This window comes from Episyrphus balteatus, chromosome 1 (genome assembly GCF_945859705.1).
Source record: "Episyrphus balteatus chromosome 1, idEpiBalt1.1, whole genome shotgun sequence".
In the NCBI taxonomy this organism is placed as follows: Eukaryota; Metazoa; Arthropoda; class Insecta; order Diptera; family Syrphidae; genus Episyrphus; species Episyrphus balteatus.
The window spans coordinates 121,645,357-121,667,808 of record NC_079134.1 but is presented as its reverse complement, the minus strand read 5'-3'; the positions used below and the strand labels follow the sequence as shown (position 1 = coordinate 121,667,808).

General features: G+C 30.9%; 1 protein-coding gene across 2 annotated transcripts; it reads right to left on the bottom strand.

Moving 5' to 3' along the window:
* Positions 1 to 1,818: 1,818 nt before the first annotated feature.
* On the bottom strand, positions 1,819 to 13,864 carry LOC129906440 (serine/threonine-protein kinase haspin homolog). 2 transcript variants are annotated; one of them, XM_055982221.1, is made up of 7 exons: positions 13,765 to 13,864; positions 7,404 to 7,690; positions 6,865 to 7,323; positions 6,369 to 6,802; positions 6,108 to 6,311; positions 2,268 to 2,563; positions 1,819 to 2,085 (listed from the first exon to the last, which is right to left on the bottom strand). In XM_055982221.1, exons 1-7 carry the CDS (start codon positions 13,779 to 13,781, stop codon positions 1,887 to 1,889), a joined length of 1,896 nt encoding a protein of 631 aa, XP_055838196.1. In that variant the 5' UTR covers positions 13,782 to 13,864; the 3' UTR covers positions 1,819 to 1,886. The 2 variants fall into 2 exon arrangements, with proteins under 2 accessions (XP_055838196.1, XP_055838195.1); XM_055982220.1 differs by lacking the exon at positions 13,765 to 13,864 and adding an exon at positions 12,698 to 12,905.
* Positions 13,865 to 22,452: the final 8,588 nt, after the last annotated feature.

Sequence of the window (22,452 nt, the reverse complement as noted above, 5' to 3'; positions counted from 1 at the left end):
GTGTATGTTCCCTTACTTCTTACCCCTTTCAACAGCCTTGGGGAGTAAAAAATAAAAATTAAAAGCACGTATTAGTTGTTTGGCTCTCTAATAAAAAAAGTATTCATTCTATTACTATAGGAAAATTGTGAATTTAAAAAAGAAAGATAATATAATTTAATGTCAAAAACGTCCTTGGAAATTTTCTGTAAGATGAGTCGTTTTCGAGGTATTGATCAAAACGTATTTTTCAAAAAGGCTGGCGTGTGGAAAGCCGTACAAGTACAAGACAAAACACATTATCAAGCCTCTTTTAATTACCCTGCATTCAAATTTTGATGCCTCTACTATTAATGGTGTTTTAATTTTCTTATTATGTACCTACACATACAATAATTGTGGATCGTAGTTAAAAAAATATTCTTCCATATGTTTACTCCCAAAATATAAAAAAAAAATCTTCAAAAAAATCAAAGATTTTTTTATGAAATAACTTTTTTTGCTCAAACATTTTGCCAATTTTTTTTGCAGTTTGGGAAAGTATTTCTTTTTTTTTTTTTCTACACATTCATGAATAAATTATGTTCTATAGTCATATTTTCATATAGCAAACACGTTTTTGGAAACACATCTTTATGAATCATATATGACTCATGGACTCTAGAAACACGATACAGAAAATATTCTATGAGTCAAATAGGACTCATGGGACGTGGAGTAATGAATCCTTCAAATAAACAAAATAATATTGAACGTAGAGAGGTTTTTTAATCAGATTTTATGGGGACAGTGAAGTTGTTTTTAGTAAAATATGTATATGAGTCATATATGATACATGGGACTCTGTAGGCTTGTGACAAAACATATATTTTGAGTCATATGGGACTCATTGGACAGTTAAGTTGTTAATTAAAGTGGTGCAAAAAATTTTCTTTTTTCATTTTTCGAAAAATTTGAATTTTAATGACACAGAAAATTTCGAAATCGTGTTTTTTGAGATAATGAGTTTATATTAAATTTTTTTCGTATTAAGGTGGCTCCAAAAAATGTTATCTTCTACAGTTGCTTGAAGAATTTATCAAAGAAAAAAAAATTCCATTAGGGTGGTTCAAACTTTTTTTTTTTAATTAATTACAAAAATTATTTTTCACTGCAGAAAAAGTTTGTAAAACATGGTTTATGAAATATAATGTAAAATTGGGGTAGTTATTTTCGAATTAGAGGGCTCAGAAAAATGGTATATTTAACATTTACGCTTGGAATTCAACCAAATTCAATTTAATTAATTCGGCATGAATTTAATATCACTACAGAAAAAACGCACTTAACAAACTTTCTGTGCACTAAATCATTTTTTTTTTTTTTTTTTCAAACGCATAAAAAAACTTTCTTGAACACCCTAATTAAAAATATTTTTTCAATAGATAATTTGTTTTAAATGTGAACTACTCGGTGTTTTAATTATTTTTTTTAGAAGAAAGTATTTTTTTTTAGCCACCCTAATGTAACACGGTTACAAATTTTTCGCGTTATTAAAAACAATATTTTCGGGAACTGAAAACGAAATATTTTTTTGCTTAAACAAAACTCATTCTGTGGTAATTCTTTTATATTTTTTTCTGACGTTTATGAACACTCAGTGCCTGCTGAAAATTGTACTAACGCAGGCCTGCAAACATTCTGCAAAATTGGTGTGTTCATTAATGCAGCAAAGCAGAAAGACGATTGGACTGACGCAGATTTCCGACGTTTATGAAAACACCCATATTTAAGTTATTTTTGTTGTTATTTTTTTTTACTTATAAATAATCATTATGTAGAAATATTAAAGACAGCATATTTGTATATTATTTGTATTGTACACATAAGTAAATAAAATCATTTAAAATAAATAATATCAAAATAGTCTAAATCTGTAAATTAGTTGAAAAGTCATATGCGCTGCTGCAACTCAATATTGAATCTCTCATCAATTTCAGTCGTTCTATGTGAAGCTTATGTTGCTTTGATCTGAAATTTTTATATTTACCACAGTCTACTAGTTTGATTAGAAGGTAATGTAACCACAGAACGTTCGTGTAAGGTTCATATATTTGCCAGTTATTACTGAAAAAAAGATATATAAGATTTCTGTAATATCTTTGAACTTAAATAGAATTTTTTGAAAGCACTAAGAAAAAAAGATTCAGATAACTGATAGCTCCCAATGAATTCCCAACACATCGTATTTTTGATAATTTCTGGTATTTATAAGATTTTTACCGATAACGAATATTAATTATACTCACTTTAGTCTTTCCTTCATTAAACGATAGATGTCATATTGATAGTCGCCTTTGGCACAAAATAATTCTTCATCTGCCGAAAGATCGTTGTAAAAACTGCACTTGTTCAATAATATTCTTGATAGAGTATAATCAATGATAGTAGCTTTGACGCCATTTGTTGGGATACGTATTGTTTTCTTGTCAAGGGTGCATTCAACAGTCTTTTCGTTTGTTGTTTGTATTAGTATATTCCCAACATGTAAATCACGATGTTCAAATTCTAAAACTTTTTCAGCTACAGCCAAACTGAAAGCAACCTAAAATAAGAAATGCATTATAAGTAATAAAATCATCAATATGAAATTTTGTACATAATAAAATCATCTATAAAATGTGCCATTAAACTGGTTCTCTACGATGATTCATCTTTAAGTTCTGATGGGTCAAAGTACCAATTTTGTTTCTTTTTGGAAAATTTGTATACAGGGTTTCCCAAAAGTAATGGGCTAAACGATGCTGAAAGACCAACTGAAGGGCACTACAAAAATTGGTATTTTTGCTGCATATTGCGCACCGCTATGGCCATAGGTCATAATTCCAAAAAGTAAATGCCAAAAATCTAGAAACCATTGAGTAAATAATATTCTATTTTAAACCAAAAGTGAAAAAATTTAGAGCGTACTTTTTATAGCCATTCAAAGTATAAAATAAAGTATAAATACAAAAAATCATTATATAAAAACATTAGCGCAAAATTTTAAAGGATTTACCAAATTGCTGAAGCCATTTAGTAAGTTACTAAGTTAAAAATATGTATTCTTTTTGGCTTAGTAACTTACTTAAATGGCTTTAGCAATTTACTTATTTTTTTAAATTTTGAGCCATTAATTTTATTGTTAAATAATGTTAGAGTTTATTGTAATATACACTCAGTCACAAAAGTAAGTATACACCCCTAACTTTGTTTAACCAAGACCTCAAAAAAAAGAGTCTAACACATTTACGAAAAAAATTTAAATGTGGTTTTATTTCATTAATCATTGCCTACATATTTACAAAAAAAAAATTTGTCAAATAATCAATACTAAATGAAAAAGTGACAAAAAATTAAACACAGTACAAAATTTCGCATTACAAAAGTAAGTATACGGAGAAGAAAAAACTATGAAAATCGATGTTAAAAGTATAAATATCTAAATTTTTTTGGGAATTAATATATTTTAGGCTACCTTCTAGACTTGACGAGGTCAAACTCACTTGAAGGCATTGATTTTACTAGATTTTTTGCAACTTTTGGGCCGAATCTTTTCCACTCTTCCTAAAAGACTCGCTTCAGCTAATCCTTTGAATGCTTCCTTACTTTTCTCACCAAATGGTCTAACAGATGCTAAATAGTATACAAATCGAGGGACTGGGGGACGTTTGGATCTGGTTTTGAAAGTTTTTGATCAAAAATTCACTCAAAAATACCGAGTTTTGATTAGGGCCGTTACCTTTATTGAAGATAATCAATCCATCTTAGCCTAATTATTCGACACTCTGGTGCAGGTTTGTCTATAAAATATCTAAAAAACAATACCCATCCATTGTTTCCTCAAGAAGACCAAATAACCCACACCACAAGCTATAAGCAAAAACCCCCATACCATAAACGAATCACTGACGTTTTTGACAGTACCTTCCTTTCTTTTCGAATCTACTTCTTTTATCGGTTTGCTAGAAATATTGCCACATCCATAACTCATATACACATAAGACGAAGTGTACTGCTCAGATGGACCTGGTAAAATTTGGAGAAAGATACAAAAGTAACAAAATCCCATCAAAAAGCAGGTAGTACTGGTAAAAACGGCAGTGATTCGTTTATGGTATGGGGGTTTTTGCTTATAGCTTGTGGTGTGGGTTATTTGGTCTTCTTGAGGAAACAATGGATGGGTATTGTTTTTTAGATATTTTATAGACAAACCTGCACCAGAGTGTCGAATAATTAGGCTAAGATGGATTGATTATCTTCAATAAAGGTAACGGCCCTAATCAAAACTCGGTATTTTTGAGTGAATTTTTGATCAAAAACTTTCAAAACCAGATCCAAACGTCCCCCAGTCCCTCGATTTGTATACTATTTAGCATCTGTTAGACCATTTGGTGAGAAAAGTAAGGAAGCATTCAAAGGATTAGCTGAAACGAGTCTTTTAGGAAGAGTGGAAAAGATTCGGCCCAAAAGTTGCAAAAAATCTAGTAAAATCAATGCCTTCAAGTGAGTTTGACCTCGTCAAGTCTAGAAGGTAGCCTAAAATATATTAATTCCCAAAAAAATTTAGATATTTATACTTTAAACATCGATTTTCATAGTTTTTTCTTCTCTGTATACTTACTTTTGTAATGCGAAATTTTGTACTGTGTTTAATTTTTTGTCACTTTTTCATTTAGTATTGATTATTTGACAATTTTTTTTTGTAAATATGTAGGCAATAATTAATGAAATAAAACCACATTTAATTTTTTTTCGAAAATGTGTTAGATTCTTTTTTTTGAGGTCTTGGTTAAACAAAGTTAGGGGTGTATACTTACTTTTGTGACTGAGTGTAATTATTAAGCGAAGCAATTTTTATTTAGAGATTTAGTTGGTATACCTACGAGTTCAGGCTACAAAATGTATAATAATGTCCTACCTTTCAAAATAGCAGTATAGTTTTTTCCTTTATTCGAATAAAACAGAGACGCGCAAAAATAATGTTCTAATTTGATTTGACTTACTTATGTATGTATTATAAGAAAAAAAAAACCGAATTTTTTTTAAAGAAAAGTTTATATGAAAATGTAAAATGAATGACATTTAGTAAAAAAAAATTAACACTATCCACAATTATGCTCGATTTACCGCATTTTTCATTGTTACTCGCAAATTTGAGAAGATTATTTTCTTAAAAAACCTCAATTTTAATTGCATATTTTCCAAATACATATTTTGGAGTTTTTTGTGCATTTTATTTGTAGGGGAAGGTTCCCACTGTCCACTGGTTTTTTTTTAACTTCCCCTTTTATTGTGTTTTCAAAAAGGTATAAACGTTTTCAGAGTTGAACTTAGAACGAAAGATATTGCAATTTGAATTCTACAAAACTTAAGGGTGGTTACTCCAATTTCTTTCAAGATATTGAACAAAATGCTAATTTAATAATGATTTTCAATTAAATTTTATCATTTGGCGCAGCAGAGAGCGTATTTTAGTTAAAATTCTTATAAGATGTTTTATTAACTTATAAGAACAAACCATTAAAACTTTATCAAAATCGATGTAGTATTTTCCGAGAATCAGATAGAAGATAGATCATAAAAATGAGAGTGACAATAGAGCATTTTTTTTTTCTTTTTTAAAACTATTTTTGTAAAATTACTTTCATTAAAATCGATGCAGCTCTTTCCGAGATACATTTATTATGAGAAAAGTGGACGTGGTAGTGGGCGATTTTATATACATTTTTGTTTACCTTTATAAAATTTACTTTATGAAAAAATCCTACAAATTTCTACAAACTCGATGGAGTTGCATCTCAAAAATAAACACATACATAATTTATGTATTAGCAATGTGGGCTTGGAGGGAGTGAATTTTGTATTATGAAAAATTGCCATACTCAATGGGATATGTAACCCTAAAGAAAATAAACGAAGAAAAAATAACTAAAATAATAAAAATTATTAAAATTATTTTAATTTTAAGTGGAGCGATGGAATATAAATTGAATCCTAAAGAAAATTGAAAAAAAAAAAAAAAAAAATTGGCCCTGCTGTTTTCGAGTTTATCGAGAACACATAAAAAAATTACTTATTTATATGTAGAGTTTTTATGATTTACTTACTTGCAAAAATGCTGAATAAGCTTGTTCCGAGTTTTTAAAAACATAACCTTCTAAATCTTTGCCACCAAAAGCAATTTCCAGCGATATATAAAGCTGATCATCTTTGAAAACTTCAGGATGATCATTCTCGGATCCATAATTTTGCTCAAACAAATCCCATAATTCTATTAAATAGTCTGGATATTTGCCACGGAAATAACGTACCTAAGAGTGAAAACTAGTATTATAAATAAATGTTTTTTTTAATTAATTCTTTTTTACATTTTTGAGAAAAACAAATCCTGATGACGAAAATGTTTTAGTTTGCCTTAATTTACTTAGCTCACTTGTAATCAAAACTTCAGGTAAAATAGTTTCGAAAGTCTTTTGAGGCTCTCCATTGATATTAATTTCTCCCTCGATGGGTATTATCTTGATCACAGTCTGTTCATTATTTTTTTCTGAATTGACAAACACTTCTCCATATGTACCTTCTCCTATTTTTCTGCAATTTCGCAGACCAGTATTCGAATAAAGACTTGAAAAAGACAAAACTGTAGTTTGTTTGCATATTTTCAACAACTCAAGTTCGCTTTTTCGTCTAGGAGATATCACTGAAGCTGTTCTACGATTAAGGGAGCACGTTTTTCGTGAATTTCGAATGTTGAGAGTAAAACGATCAGTGTTGTTTGTTAAGGAACTTTCTAAACATTCATCTGAAAAATGGTATATTTCTTTAAAACACGTTAAGAAAAATAAAAAAAAATATTTTGATTACATTTGGGTTGATTAAGTCGTTTCCAAACCGTGAGCGATCTACGCCATTTTCCTGGTGGCAGTACCACACTCAAATTTCGAAGGTCTTCTACTTTAGACACACATGTGTTTTCAATCAAAATTGATGCAAATGTATCAGTCTCGTTGCCTTCGTTTAAATCTATTTTCGGTATAGAATTGATTTTCGTGGAGAGGCTTTTGGTTGATAAAGGAGTGTTATCCTTAATCAAAATCGATGCAATGGTGTCAGTTTTGTTGTCTTCGTTTATTTCTACTATCGGTATAGAATTGGTTCTCCTCGATAGGCTTTTGGTTGATGAGGGTGTTTTATCTTCAATCAAAATTGCTGGCACAGTATTAGTCTTGTTGCCTTCGTTTATATCGACTATAGGTATAGAATTGGATTTCGCCGATAAGCTTTTAGTTGATGAAGGTGTATTATCATCAATAGATTCAGTAACTGTTTTTTTTTTTTTTTTTTTTTTGAAATACAAAATGAGAAGTTTTTAAAGTCTATGTATATTATGAGATTTATGTTACCTCTATCCAAAATTGTTGACTTAAGTTGACATGTTGAGTTCCATTGATCTTTTGGATTTGCATTTGTTAGTCGCCAGGCAGATATGGGAGATAAGGTGCAGTCAAAAGGTCCATAAGCTTTGTGGATAAATTTAGGTGTTGAAATAGATCCAGATATTCTTCTACGTAATTGTTTGTCTTCTATTTTTTCTGAACCAGATATATTTTCTCTTGATACTTCAACACTGCTATCATTATTGAATGATATGCGTACATTATTTTTTATTACATTTAGCTCTCGAAGTAATCTATTTTAATGAAAAAGAAACAGTAAAAAGGTTCAATTTTAAGAATTTAAGTACACAAAATAGCTTAGGTTGTTAGAGACCGTAGTTTTTAACAGACCCTAATAAAATTTTATACAAAAGGTTAACATATGTATATGAAATGTTTTATATCTCTACATAAAAAAATAGGTATTTAAAAAAAAAAAAAAAAACTATTCTTTCAGATCACTGCAAGCAACTCATGGTTTATGCGTTATGGTCTTCTGAACCTTTTCTGATATTTTTTTTTGTTCGACAATGAAAAAATAAAAATCACGAAGAAAAATTCTTGTTTTTTTTTTGAGATTTACAATCCATGTGAATTAACTAGTTCTTGATTTTTCATCAGGGGGGAAGCTTTCTTGAACTTCACGGGGACCAACCCGATCATCAGACTCTTTTAAGTGGTGCTAAATTGTTTTTTTTTTATATTCAATTATATAGAATAGAATATATAGAATAGAATATTTATTTATATCAAAATATATATATGTACATTATTTATAAATACTTTTTGAGGCATGGCCATAAGGGCCGTCAGCCAGAAGATAGCTTATAATTATTGTAATAATAAACATTGAATAATTTTAAGTTAATTGAGTTTTACATTTTTTTAAAAAATCTTCTCTTATTACACTCCGCGAAATAATTATAAGGACAAATTTATTTGATTCGTCTTAAGATATGTAAAGGATATTATTTTTTATTTCTTTTATGAATAAGGAGATATGTATATGGGGGATAGTTTCCCACCATTTGTTTTAATTTAATTCATTAGAATACAATAATACAGTTATTTTTTCCGGGTCTGGAGCGAAATAATTATAGGGACACATCTGATTTTTGCACTAAAAGTGAGGTTTAGCGAGATCAAATGTAAACAAAAGTATGCAAAACAGTTAGAAAACGAATTTAAACCCATTATGACCATTTCATAAGTTAAATTTTTCGGTTATTTTAAAATAAGGCGTGAAAAATCCTTGATCCAGGCAGAAATGGGCAAAATCGAGGCCTACCATGAATAGGGCTTGTGTAAATGGGAAAAACTGGAGGATTAGAAACGTCCGATTGTGTAATTGATAATTTAATTTACAAAGGTGACATGTATGTTTAACTAAAACGATCAGGGAGGAAGCCTTTGGTCGAAGAGAGAGCCAAAAGTGACAAAAAAATTAAGTATTTTTCGTAAGAATTTGACATAAAGAGAAATTTTCGAGAAAATGAAATTGGAAGTGAGAGTATGTTGAGTGCACTAAATAATGGAGGTGGACTAAGCCCATTCCTGTGAAGGTAAATGGTGAAAAACGGCGCTCTTACCGAGACATAAACTTGCCCGCCTTCGCCTCGGCAAAAAGCATAGGTTCTGGGATGAAAAATGGAAAAGCTTTTAAGTTCATCAATGAGAGAAAGTTTAAGTTGGATAGCCTAGATGGTGTACCTAACGGTTTTTCCATTTTTCATCCCAGAACCTATGCTTTTTGCCGAGGCGAAGGCGGGCAAGTTTATGTCTCGGTAAGAGCGCCGTTTTTCACCATTTACCTTTACAGGAATGGGCTTAGTCCACCTCCATTATTTAGTGCACTCAACATACTCTCACTTCCAATTTCATTTTCTCGAAAATTTCTCTTAATGTCAAATTCTTACGAAAAATACTTAATTTTTTTGTCACTTTTGGCTCTCTCTTCGACCAAAGGCTTCCTCCCTGATCGTTTTAGTTAAACATACATGTCACCTTTGTAAATTAAATTATCAATTACACAATCGGACGTTTCTAATCCTCCAGTTTTTCCCATTTACACAAGCCCTATTCATGGTAGGCCTCGATTTTGCCCATTTCTGCCTGGATCAAGGATTTTTCACGCCTTATTTTAAAATAACCGAAAAATTTAACTTATGAAATGGTCATAATGGGTTTAAATTCGTTTTCTAACTGTTTTGCATACTTTTGTTTACATTTGATCTCGCTAAACCTCACTTTAAGTGCAAAAATCAGATGTGTCCCTATAATTATTTCGCTCCAGACCCGGAAAAAATAACTGTATTATTGTATTCTAATGAATTAAATTAAAACAAATGGTGGGAAACTATCCCCCATATACATATCTCCTTATTCATAAAAGAAATAAAAAATAATATCCTTTACATATCTTAAGACGAATCAAATAAATTTGTCCTTATAATTATTTCGCGGAGTGTATTTTTTTTTTCTGTAATTTAAAGCATATTTCACAAATTTAATTAACTTCTGCCAGTCTTCGCCATTTAATATTACTTCTGCTTCGTTTAGATAGTTTTTCTGCCATATCTGCCGCCAACATAAGACATTTTGCTAGGAAGTGAACAACATTTTCTCTTTCACGGGTGTTACACATAGAGCAATGAAGCAGTAGATCGTTTCGGTGTGAAATGAAATTTAGCGGCAACAGTTCTCCTCTTGCTCGAAAGATCATTTGAATATTCTCTGCAGTGAGATGGTCGCTAAAATAATTCGCCTGACCAAGATTATATGATAGCTTGGAATATGTTTCCCTATGTAGTGGACTCTTTGCCTGTTCAATACTATCAGCTCTGTGTTTTGAGTGAAGCTGTTCGAGCAGGTCATCCAAATATGGTTTCCACGATGGCAAGTTTTCTAAGGTTAAATGAAACGGCAGCGCACACATATTAGCTAAGTTTTTCCACTCTTCAAACCAGGAACTTTTGGCTTTAATGGCTGAAATAGCGACTTTATAAGCAATTTTTTCGGTCGGGCTGTAAATTAGCTTGATTATATATTGGAGGTGGAGTTTCAATTAATTTTGAAAATTGCCGTATAAAACTTGAACAAGCAACCTAGATATTGGGAGGCAGATGCACTACGCTATATTACCGCTGCCACTTGACAAATTCTAACCGACTAGCATTTTACTAACCCATACAAGTCTGTTTTGTTTATTCGGTGGAATTTCTTGAATGGCCGAACTAATTCTCTTCGAAATATGATAGAGAATTAGAGATGAGAGAAAGATTATTTGGACCATGTGATCTTCTCTGTAAGATCACAGTAACAATAAGAACAAGAATAAAGTTTTGCATTCAGTGCAGACGCTTTTTGCCATTTTCAGTTGGTTCAGTAAATTGTGTACTTTATATTATGAAATCATCATCATATAATAAAACGGCAAACACTTATTTTGTGGTACAAAATACGTGGCCCAAAAAAACCGAAGGGGCATAAATTATATACGGAACGATAGGAAATTTTATCTAGATGTGCAGAATATATACTTTATTTATTTTTTTTTACCGAAATAGCTAAAAACAATAAATTAAAATTGAGGAAAAAAACAAAAACAAATGTGCTGAACCACGCCCTCTCCTTTCTGGAAGTGGAAACTTCTAAAAGCAAAGACGAGAACCTTCGAAAACATTCTCGAATTTCGAAAAAAATTAAGTGTTGCATATTCTTAGTAGTAAATAAAGTGATTTATATAGTGTGCTTATTTGAGCATAAATAAAAGTTACAGTTGGCACTCGAATTTTGAGTGCGGGGTCGGCTAGTGTGAATAAAATTAGTAATACATTCTTGTTATTTTAGTTGGTACTTAAAAGTAAAGAAAGTTTTTTTTTTATTTTGTGAAATCCTTAAGCGTTTAGTTGTGATCTTAAGTTTCCTTGTACTATTTCGCTCCTTTTTGTGGTAGCGTCTTCACCTTCTAAAAATAGAAATGTTGGTCAAAATTATTTTGCTATTGCAAATCAATTACAAGGCAAGACACTTTAAATGTAAGCCAAGTTACGAAAAATTGGATAGCTAGATAGAGTTTTAAAATGAAGAATGCTCTGGTACCTTTAGAAAAAACATAAATACAAAAATAATTGATTTTAAAAATCAATTTGAAACGCGTTGGCAAATTGGCTCGACACTCTCATTCTCTTCATATAATAATGTCCTAAATCTAAACGCGGTCGTCCGCCTGAGGGAGATTATGAACTGAGGAATTGAATAAGTCAACGCTTCTTTCTAAGTTAACCTTTGCGACTGAAAAGAGTTTGAGAGCATCTGGTCAGTCGGAAACTGAAGTCTTGCCAAGTTGAAAAGTTTAGAAAAGCTTTAAGAGAGTTCATTGAACCTACTTCAATGACTGGAAAAGAAGCTTAAGCGTTCATTGTTGAAGCAAGATTATATCGATAACAATTATACATTAGGAGGACAAAATCAGCATACAAAAAAAAGATAATAAGAGGAGGATTTGATGTTTTATAAAAAAAAAAAAAAAATTGTAAACAAGATTGTTCTCTAATACGAATCACAGAAAAGCGACAGTTCCTATCATAGAAGTTCCGATTTTAACAACCTGCACAAAATTGAAAAATCACTCTAGAATAGTAGGTTGTTATTCATAGGTTTTTTCTCTGAAATTGTTCCAAATTAAAGGATTATAAAGTACTGCGAACTATTTAGTACTACTTACACCTGGAACTCAATATTATGTGAGAGAAAATTGTAAATCAACTTTATAAGGCCAACATTTGAGATTTCAAACTTCACGAAGGAAACAGACGGGGTCTTTTGAGGGACTTTCTAACTTAAACCATATGGCTAATCCACGATGAGAATCTGTACACTACTCGTGAATATGCAGAAAGTCTGTCAGAGCAATTGAAAGATGAAAAACAGTCCGAGTTTATGGAACAGCATCTTAGTGAAGGAAATTCAACACTTGAAAGCGGGCATTTAGAAGAGGGCCCTTCCGAAAAAATAATATTAATGAAATAAACCTTTAACTGAACATCGAATATGTTGCATACAATTTATTGTGATATTAACCGAAGAAACAACAAATGGGTCCATCCTATTAAATGGCCCTAATCTCGAAGCCGAATCATTTTACAGAGTTTGGTAATCAAGTTTTGATAAATGCTACTTAAATTGTTACTTTACTTTAAATGATTACAAATAATAAAATAATTTCAATAATAAAGTGAATGAAGAGAAAAAGTTCTTACGATCTTTTGTTAAGAAGGCGATCGAATGAATCCTTCCATATATCATCATCTAATGTGACATCAAATACATTTTCTGAATTCTTCATTGCACAAAGCACACAGTTTAAGTTTAAAAAAAAAATATCCAAGAAATAAATAGTTTATCAAAATTATTAGTTCTCAAAAATAAACATTAAAGTTAAATTGAAAATCAAAATAAACAGTCGATTCAAAAATATTTTGGAGTAATAAGAGATCTTTGATTTTCCAGTTTCCAATTATTAAACTTCCATTTTCCAGTGTTAATTCCTTGGAAAAATATGGGGAAAAGTTGTGCTCATTTGAGCCCAGTTAGTCAGAGTTTACATTCGACATATTTTCTTGTTGGTTGATATGCGCAAGTAGATCGGGATATAATACAGAATACCACAGTACACATAATAAGGTAATATATTCCGAACGTTGTCAAAATTTGTTTGTCAAAAATGGGCACCAATCTGTCAGTTCGGCCTTTAATTTTTATATTTCAATCGCAGTAAACAGGAAATTTGTTTTTGTTTTAATTTTTAAAATGTCATTTAAAAATATTATAAATTGAAAAATAACAAATTTTCTTCTGTTTCATCGCGGGAAATGGTAAATAATTGTTTAAAAATTAGTGGTGTGAGTGGTTTATCGGTTTTTGTGCGTTTTTCGTCGGTATTTTAAACAATTAAGAATTCGGTAGCTGACATTGGTCGCCAAAGTGTCATGTTTTGACAATCTGGCGACCAATGTCAGTTCGTAATATATTACCTTTTTATGTGTACTGTGACAGAATACAAGGTATTGTACACACACCCGTGGCCCATTCTTTTATTAAATAAAGTTAACTTTGGTTGTTATGTCAAAAAAATCGTTGTTATTGTTTTTGTTTGATTTTGTGAAAATTTCAACTTTTTAGCCTAGTACGCTGCTGATGCGAAACGAAATTTTCCATACAAAAATTCGATAACGAAATCTTGAACGAAAAATTTCGTTTTGCTTTTCGTTTTTCAGTACGCAGCTCTAGCGAAAAATTGGAGAGTTTTCACTCATTTGTCACTTACTTGACTCCAAAGAGCATGTGTTGACGGATTTTTCACTTCTAATTCATTTACTTCTTGCTTTAGAATTTTCTGTAGATTTTTCTTGATTTTAATTTAATTTTGAATTTTCTTATTTTCACTTTGACAGAATACTCGATTATAATTTTTTCGTTAGCATTTTCATTGTCGAGTTTGGAGACTGGAAAATTTTTCGTTTCGCATCAGCAGCGTACCAGGCTTTAAGCCTAGTACGCTGCTGATGCGAGACGAAAAATTTTCAATACGTATTAATTAATGATCTATATGGATCAAATGGGATAGTAAAAAAACGGCTAAAGGCTTGGCCACACCGGAGGGTATGCGGTAGCGGTATGGGTAGAGGTAACGGTACTTGTATGAACAAAATTTCAAACTGACATATCAACGTTCAGATGTTGAATTTTTTTCATACAAATATCGTTACCGCTACCCGTACCACTACCGCATACCCTCCGGTGTGGCCAAGCCTTAATAGTTAACATATCGGCGAATAAAAGAACGCACTTCCGCTATTTTGATGACGTCAAACGTATAATAAATCGAATGTAAACACCGGTTCGCAGACTACCAAGTCATTTGAAGGTTTTATCTATAGAAAGTTAACAATTACAACACACAACTCTAGGGCCCCAGCTGTACAAATTGCGGTTTTGCACTGGGTCTCATGGAATCTAATGTGAATGTCGTTTTCCAAAATAATGATGATAATTAATAATAGGGCCCCAGCTGTACAAATTGCGGTTTTGCACTGGGTCTCATGGAATCTAATGTGAATGTCGTTTTCCAAAATAATTGGCTTTTATCAAAAGAAGAATAGGTCTTAGGGCCAGTTGTACAAATATTTAATCCGTGGATCAGCAACTTTTATCTTCTGAATAATTGTGAAACAAAAATTCCATACGTTTCTCTATTTGGAAAAATAGGGTACCGAGTTCAAGTCACGGTTAGGGCATGAAATTTTTTCTTTAATATTCTTTTTTTTATTTTGAAAATTTAAGGGATACAAAAATAAATAAACGTGAACACTTTTTCAGTAGTAACGATTTCACATTTAATGCAAGATTATCAGTTTTTTTTTTTAAATATCTTACTTTCTCGCATCCTTTTTACTGGTGAGAAATTTTGGCAGTTCAATCGAGAAATTATCTCGACAATTCTCTTACAGATACAGTTTTATTCACATTTTTTAAGTTTTCATAGCATTAGGTGTGTTTTTTTGTTTATCTATATAGATTTTGTGCAAAAAAACGACATCGAGATTTTTTAAATCAAAACAATTTACGTGCTAAAAACAACAAAAACTTTATCTGTATAGATTTTTGAAAAATCCAGATAATTATCCAGATTTTACTTTCTCTCGATAAAAACAGTAGTGCCAAGGTACTTTATTTGTTGTGTTCATACAAAAATATCTGAAAATAGGTGTGTTTTTTTGTTTATCTATATAGATTTTGTGCAAAAAAACGACATCGGGATTTTTGAAATCCATGCAAACATTTGGCACCACTGTACATATACTTTGGCAGCTGTCTGTCAAAAATGTTGCTTTTGTTTTTTTTTTTTTTTAACTCCGAAGTGGGAAGGCCATTACATCCATGTTGGATGCAAACAAAAATTTTCATATGGCCATGGCATCCATGTTGGATTCAAAAAAATTGTTTTTTCACAAAAAACCAAAAATTATCTGTATATTCTTAGCTACATTTTAAGACCATGACCATTAACATTAGTTGCGTCGTTCTTGTGTTATAAGCGTTTGAATGTAGCCATATTGAATTTTTTTCGATTTTTTAAAAATCAAATGTGAAAACATTTTTAATTTTATTTCTAATTTTTCGAAAAAACTTTGGTAATTTTATATACATATCTGTTCAACAGTCTTATCAGGATCCATTTAAGACTTTTATCTGAAAAGTGCATTGCGTATATCTCGAGATATTAACATTTCAATGCAACCATGTCAAACAAATTTTTGATTATTTTTTTCTATGAGAGTTTTTTTCAAACCTCGTTTTCTCCGCTTTTTTTTTTGTTTAATATTTTCAGATATTTCTGTATGAACACAACAATTAAACTACCTTGGCACTACTGTTTTTATCGAGAGAAAGTAAAATCTGGATAATTATCTGGATTTTTCAAAAATCTATACAGATAAAGTTTTTGTTGTTTTTAACACGTAAATTGTTTTGATTTCAAAAATCTCGATGTCGTTTTTTTGCACAAAATCTATATAGATAAACAAAAAAACACACCTAATATTAACAAAAAAAAAAGCGGAGAAAACGACGTTTGAAAAAAACTCTCATAGAAAAAAATAATCAAAAATTTGTTTGACATGGTTGCATTGAAATGTTAATATCTCGAGATATACCCAATGCAATTTTCAGATAAAAGTCTTAAATGGATCCTGATAAGATTGTTGAACAGATATGTATATAAAATACCAAAGTTTTTTTCGAAAAATTAGAAATAAAAATAAAAAAGTTTTCACATTTGATTTTTAAAAAATCGAAAAAAAATTCAATATGGCTACCTTCAAACGCTTATAAGTTATAACACAAGAACGACGCAACTAATGTTAATGGTCATGGTCTTAAAATGTAGCTAAGAATATACAGATAATTTATGGTTTTTTGTGAAAAAACAATTTTTTTGAATCCAACATGGATGCCATGGCCATATGAAAATTTTTGTTTGCATACAACATGGATGTAATGGCCTTCCCACTTCGGAGTTAAAATAAAAAAAAAAAACAAAAGCAACATTTTTGACAGACAGCTGCCAAAGTATATGTACAGTGGTGCCAAATGTTTGCATGGATTTCAAAAATCCCGATGTCGTTTTTTTGTTTATCTATATAGATTTTGTGCAAAAAAACGACATCGGGATTTTTGAAATCCATGCAAACATTTGGCACCACTGTACATATACTTTGGCAGCTGTCTGTCAAAAATGTTGCTTTTGTTTTTTTTTATTTTAACTCCGAAGTGGGAAGGCCATTACATCCATGTTGGATGCAAACAAAAATTTTCATATGGCCATGGCATCCATGTTGGATTCAAAAAAATTGTTTTTTCACAAAAAACCAAAAATTATCTGTATATTCTTAGCTACATTTTAAGACCATGACCATTAACATTAGTTGCGTCGTTCTTGTGTTATAAGCGTTTGAAGGTAGCCATATTGAATTTTTTTTCGATTTTTTAAAAATCAAATGTGAAAACTTTTTTATTTTTATTTCTAATTTTTCGAAAAAACTTTGGTAATTTTATATACATATCTGTTCAACAATCTTATCAGGATCCATTTAAGACTTTTATCTGAAAAGTGCATTGCGTATATCTCGAGATATTAACATTTCAAAGCAACCATGTCAAACAAATTTTTGATTATTTTTTTCTACGAGAGTTTTTTTCAAACGTCGTTTTCTCCTCTTTTTTTTTTTGTTAATATTTTCAGATATTTTTGTATGAACACAACAAATAAAGTACCTTGGCACTACTGTTTTTATCGAGAGAAAGTAAAATCTGGATAATTATCTGGATTTTTCAAAAATCTATACAGATAAAGTTTTTGTTGTTTTTAACACGTAAATTGTTTTGATTTCAAAAATCTCGATGTCGTTTTTTTGCACAAAATCTATATAGATAAACAAAAAAACACACCTATTATTAAGAAATGTTTCAAGTCGAGACACAAGACACAAGCGAATCTGCGAATGTGAGAAAATGATTTTTGTGTCGATTCAAATTATTTTTGTTCCGATTTGAGTGTTTCAAGGGGACTTTTCACGAATCGTTTTTTTCCGTGCGGCGAAGCTTTTCGACTCGTGTGAACGTAAGTCGCAGGCAACTAAAGTAACAATCCCTATAGTAAAATCCTAGTCGAGCGACATATCGTGCGGCTAAAATCTACTCGTGAAAAGTGGGCATTACAGAACGTAGGCACAGGTTGTAGGCATGAGGGGTGAAGATTTTCCTCGTTTTGGCGTTTGTTCCTAGAAGATGCAAATTGGAACGTGATTGTGCACAACATCATCAGGCACTAGGCCAAAAACTTATTCAAATCAGTTTGGTGCAAAAGAATATTTGAAAGACGTTTTTTTTTGTTATGAAAGAGAATGGCCTTTTCGAAACAAATCCCTCTCTATTGTTCCTACAATAAGCCGCATTCTTTTGATCATTAGAAAGTACTACCAATCTACATAAATGATCTTCTGAAGAAAAACGAAGAAAAAAATGTCTGCTAAAATGTTGAGCTAAATTTTAGCTGATTATTTTATATTTACTGACATCATCTGATTAAAATATAACTCAATAATAGGTGTGTTTTTTTGTTTATCTATATAGATTTTGTGCAAAAAAACGACATCGGGATTTTTGAAATCCATGCAAACATTTGGCACCACTGTACATATACTGTGGCAGCTGTCTGTCAAAAATGTTGCTTTTGTTTTTTTTTTTTTATTTTAACTCCGAAGTGGGAAGGCCATTACATCCATGTTGGATGCAAACAAAAATTTTCATATGGCCATGGCATCCATGTTGGATTAAAAAAAAATTTTTTTCACAAAAAAACCAAAAATTATCTGTATATATTCTTAGCTACATTTTAAGACCATGACCATTAACATTAGTTGCGTCGTTCTTGTGTTATAAGCGTCTGAAGGTAGCCATATTGAATTTTTTTCGATTTTTTAAAAATCAAATGTGAAAACTTTTTTATTTTTATTTCTAATTTTTCGAAAAAACTTTGGTAATTTTATATACATATCTGTTCAACAATCTTATCAGGATCCATTTAAGACTTTTATCTGAAAAGTGCATTGCGTATATCTCGACATATTAACATTTCAATGCAACCATGTCAAACAAATTTTTGATTATATTTTTCTACGAGAGTTTTTTTCAAACCTCGTTTTCTCCGCTTTTTTTTTTTTTGTTAATATTTTCAGATATTTCTGTATGAACACAACAATTAAACTACCTTGGCACTACTGTTTTTATCGAGAGAAAGTAAAATCTGGATAATTATCTGGATTTTTTTTAACACGTAAATTGTTTTGTTTTGCACAAAATCTATATAGATAAACAAAAAACCACACCTAATAGCTGCGTTCCTTAGGAAATATTTATTTTCTGCTTAAAGCCTAGTACGCAGCTCGCCCTAAATTACGCAGATCGAGCTAAATTTTAGCCGAGATAAAATTCCCTTACATGGTATCGATAATTTGTATGGGATGCATTTTAGCTCGGCTAAAATTTTTCGTTAATTTGTACGCACGGAGAAAAAATAAGGTATAAACCACCTTATTTCTGGTATATGTCTTAGAGGATATAATATATGGAGTGCTTGTTCCTATACCTAATACATTGTAACGCCATATGCATGGATAGGGGTCGTAACCTTCGTTTTTCAATGAGAGTCCGGTTCCCCAGCTGTAAATAAACACGCTTGTTGATGACAGCCATCAAATGAAAATAAAATGGAGGCATGCACTCATCGAAAAACTTAAAGAAACTAGAGCCCTCTATAAAAGCTTCACGGAACTAATAACACAAAGCACTAGATATGTTATATCCTCTAAGGTATATGTTTAACTTTAATGTACAGTTAAAATAGGGATGACTCCCCAATAAGATGGAATTTACCTTACTTTTCTAGTAGCTTGTGATTTACTTTACAGTAAAGCCTTTTTTGTATGAATTTCTTATAGAAATTACTAGAAGTTATGTACATATTTTACCTTACTATAAGGCTGAAAATACTGATTTTTAAAGTAAATTGAACTTCTCTATGGAAGGTTTAGTTACAGATTGGATCAAATAAAGTCAATTTCATTTTTATTGATGACATTTTCCTGAATAAAATTGGATCCATTTATCTTACAAAAATTAAAAAAAAGGTCCCAAGTAACAATTTTACTTGCATAAGGTCCATTTTGTTCGATTCGACAAGCTATAGTTTGTACAGGTTTAGTTTAAGGCTTACTTACGCAAGTCATCCATTTTGGAAAGAAAGGAGGTCTCCTTAAGGCTATCTAGAAGTGTTAGAAGTGTTAGAAAAAAACATTGCATTTCAAAGTGAGGTTTCAATTAACTCCCAATTTTCCACTCATCTTTAATATTCGAGCATGGTCTACTGGTAAGGTGCTGGCTTGGTATGCAGAGGTATGTGGGATCGATTCCTGACCGGGCCATGTGATGAAAATAAAAAAATGAGTTCTTTTTCAATTAAAATAATATTCTCATCATTTCAGAACAACATAAGAAGCAGTGGAATTTCCAAAAAAAGGAAAAGAAACAAAATAGGAAAATATTAAAATAATATGTAGAAAATGCAAAACAGAAAAAAATTAAAAGAAAATAAAAAAAATTAAATAAAATTCAATAAATTCTTTTTTTATGCATAAATTCAACATTTTCTACAACACCTTCAACAACTTCTATAAGGCTATATTATAACATCCTACGCAAGTAATCCGGTTTGTGCATTAGATAAACCCTCTGCAGGAAGATCTCCGTAAGGCCATTTTAAGCTGTTTGTCACAAGCTATTAGCTTGTGGATTACCTGTGAAGGAAAGTCCTACCCAACTAACAATTTCGATGTTATAACGATGGTGAGAAGCTTTTTGTCATCACTAATTTCACACCTAAAAGACTCATATAACCCTGTTTATCATTAAAAAGGCCCCCTTTTTTTACTCCTATTAAACCTATAAGAAGTACAATGAAATACTCCTGTAAAGTTTTTCATCAGTAGCCGAATGTGGTATTCGATCCTATAGGTGTGGGAAGAAGTACACTATAAGACTACTGTAAAGTTTGTCATCAACAAACGAAAGTGGTGGAGGAGAAATAAAAAGTGAGGTTGGATATAAAAGGAGGGGAAATAAAAGGAGGAGAAATAAAAAGAAATTAAATTGTGTTGCATTTATATTGATTTTTATTTTAGTATTAACTTATTTTTATAAACCAAGTTTATCTGAGGAGCTAGGTTGATACTAACGGCCATATTATTCACTAGTTTAAAAAATACATCTGGATGTAAAGAATGTCAAATGTCAAAAATAAATCCAAGTCCATAATATTCACTACTTAAATCCAATCTTAAATCCAATTTTTTAAATCCAATCTCGTTAAATCCAAACAAATTTAAACTGCTCTCTGGAGGTCTGTTTAACTTTATAAATCCAGATGTAAAATTCATTTTCACAGTGTTCAGTTGTTTTGTCAAGTATTTTGTGAAGGAATAATAGAGATAAATGCAAATTATACAAAAATTATTGATTAATCACATAATTTTTTTTGAGTGAATAATATGAACAAAAAATTAAATCCTTGGATTTACAAAATTCAGATTTAAGTGATTGGATTTAAAATTAACTTCAATCCAAACTAAATCCAGAGTGAATAATATGGCCGTAATAGTATAAAAGAGAAATACTTTAAACTTTGAACCAATTTTAACTGTTTTTATATTTTATTTTAAGCTATTTAACACAAAAAATAATTACAATAACGCACTTGAGAATTTTTAAGTGTGAATAAAAATCAAACACTTTCCAACTAACATTATTATATTATGACACTGTAAGCACTTCCCAACATCATTATAGTGTGACACTAAACAGAAGTCCAGCGAAGCTTTATACAATGCTTACAGAGAATTTTTCATCGCACCTATAATCCCACTATAAGATACTCCTAAAAAGTTTCTTAGAGGTATAAATATCAACGTTTACTGATATTTTTTTACCGTGAGTAGTATACCAGTTTTATAGGTGCGAATAACTCTTTGAGCTCGAAACCTGTAAGCAAAAATGTTAGTTGGGTATGCAATTTCGGTAAAATGTCCTTCTTGTTATGAAAGCCAAAAAATAGCTTGCATTGACCCTTATGAAAGCTAAATTGTTACTTGGGTATAGATTTAGCATAAATCTCGAGTTTTATTCTAAATCTCGGATTGAAAGTAGGTGAAAATCATAGATTTAGGGTAGCTGAACCCAAATCCAAGATTTAGCGAATTAGATTTAAAATAAATCTCGATATTTATTTTAAATCTACTTAGCTAAATCTCGGATTTAGCGTAGGTGGAAACATAGTATAAGGTAAATTTTACTTAAAATCTAGGGCTTTTTACTTTAATTACCTTACTAGTCATATGGAGTATAAAATTCTAGATTCATTTTTCTCCGTGCGGGACCTAAAATTTATCTTGAACTGCTTACCAGGCATTAGTACTTAGAGTCTGGTACGCAGCTCGCGCTAAATTTTAGCTCCCATACAAATTATCTAAAAATTTTATGTCAGCTAAAATGGATCCCATACAAATTATCGATAACTTGTATGGGAATTTTATCTCGGCTAAAATTTAGCGCGAACTGCGTACCAGGCCTAAAGCTACTTTGAACCACAATACGCATAATAAGGTAACATCTTCCGAACGTTGTCAAAATTTGTTTGTCAACAATGGGCACCAATCTGTCAGCTCGGCTTTAAATTTTTATATTTCAATCGCAGCAAATTTGTTTTTGTTTAAACCTGGTACGCAGTTCGCGCTAAATTTTAGCTCCCATACAAATTATCGAAAAAAATGATCTGAGCTAAAACGTATCCCATACAAATTATCGATAACTTGTATCTGAATTTTATCTCGGCTTAAATTTA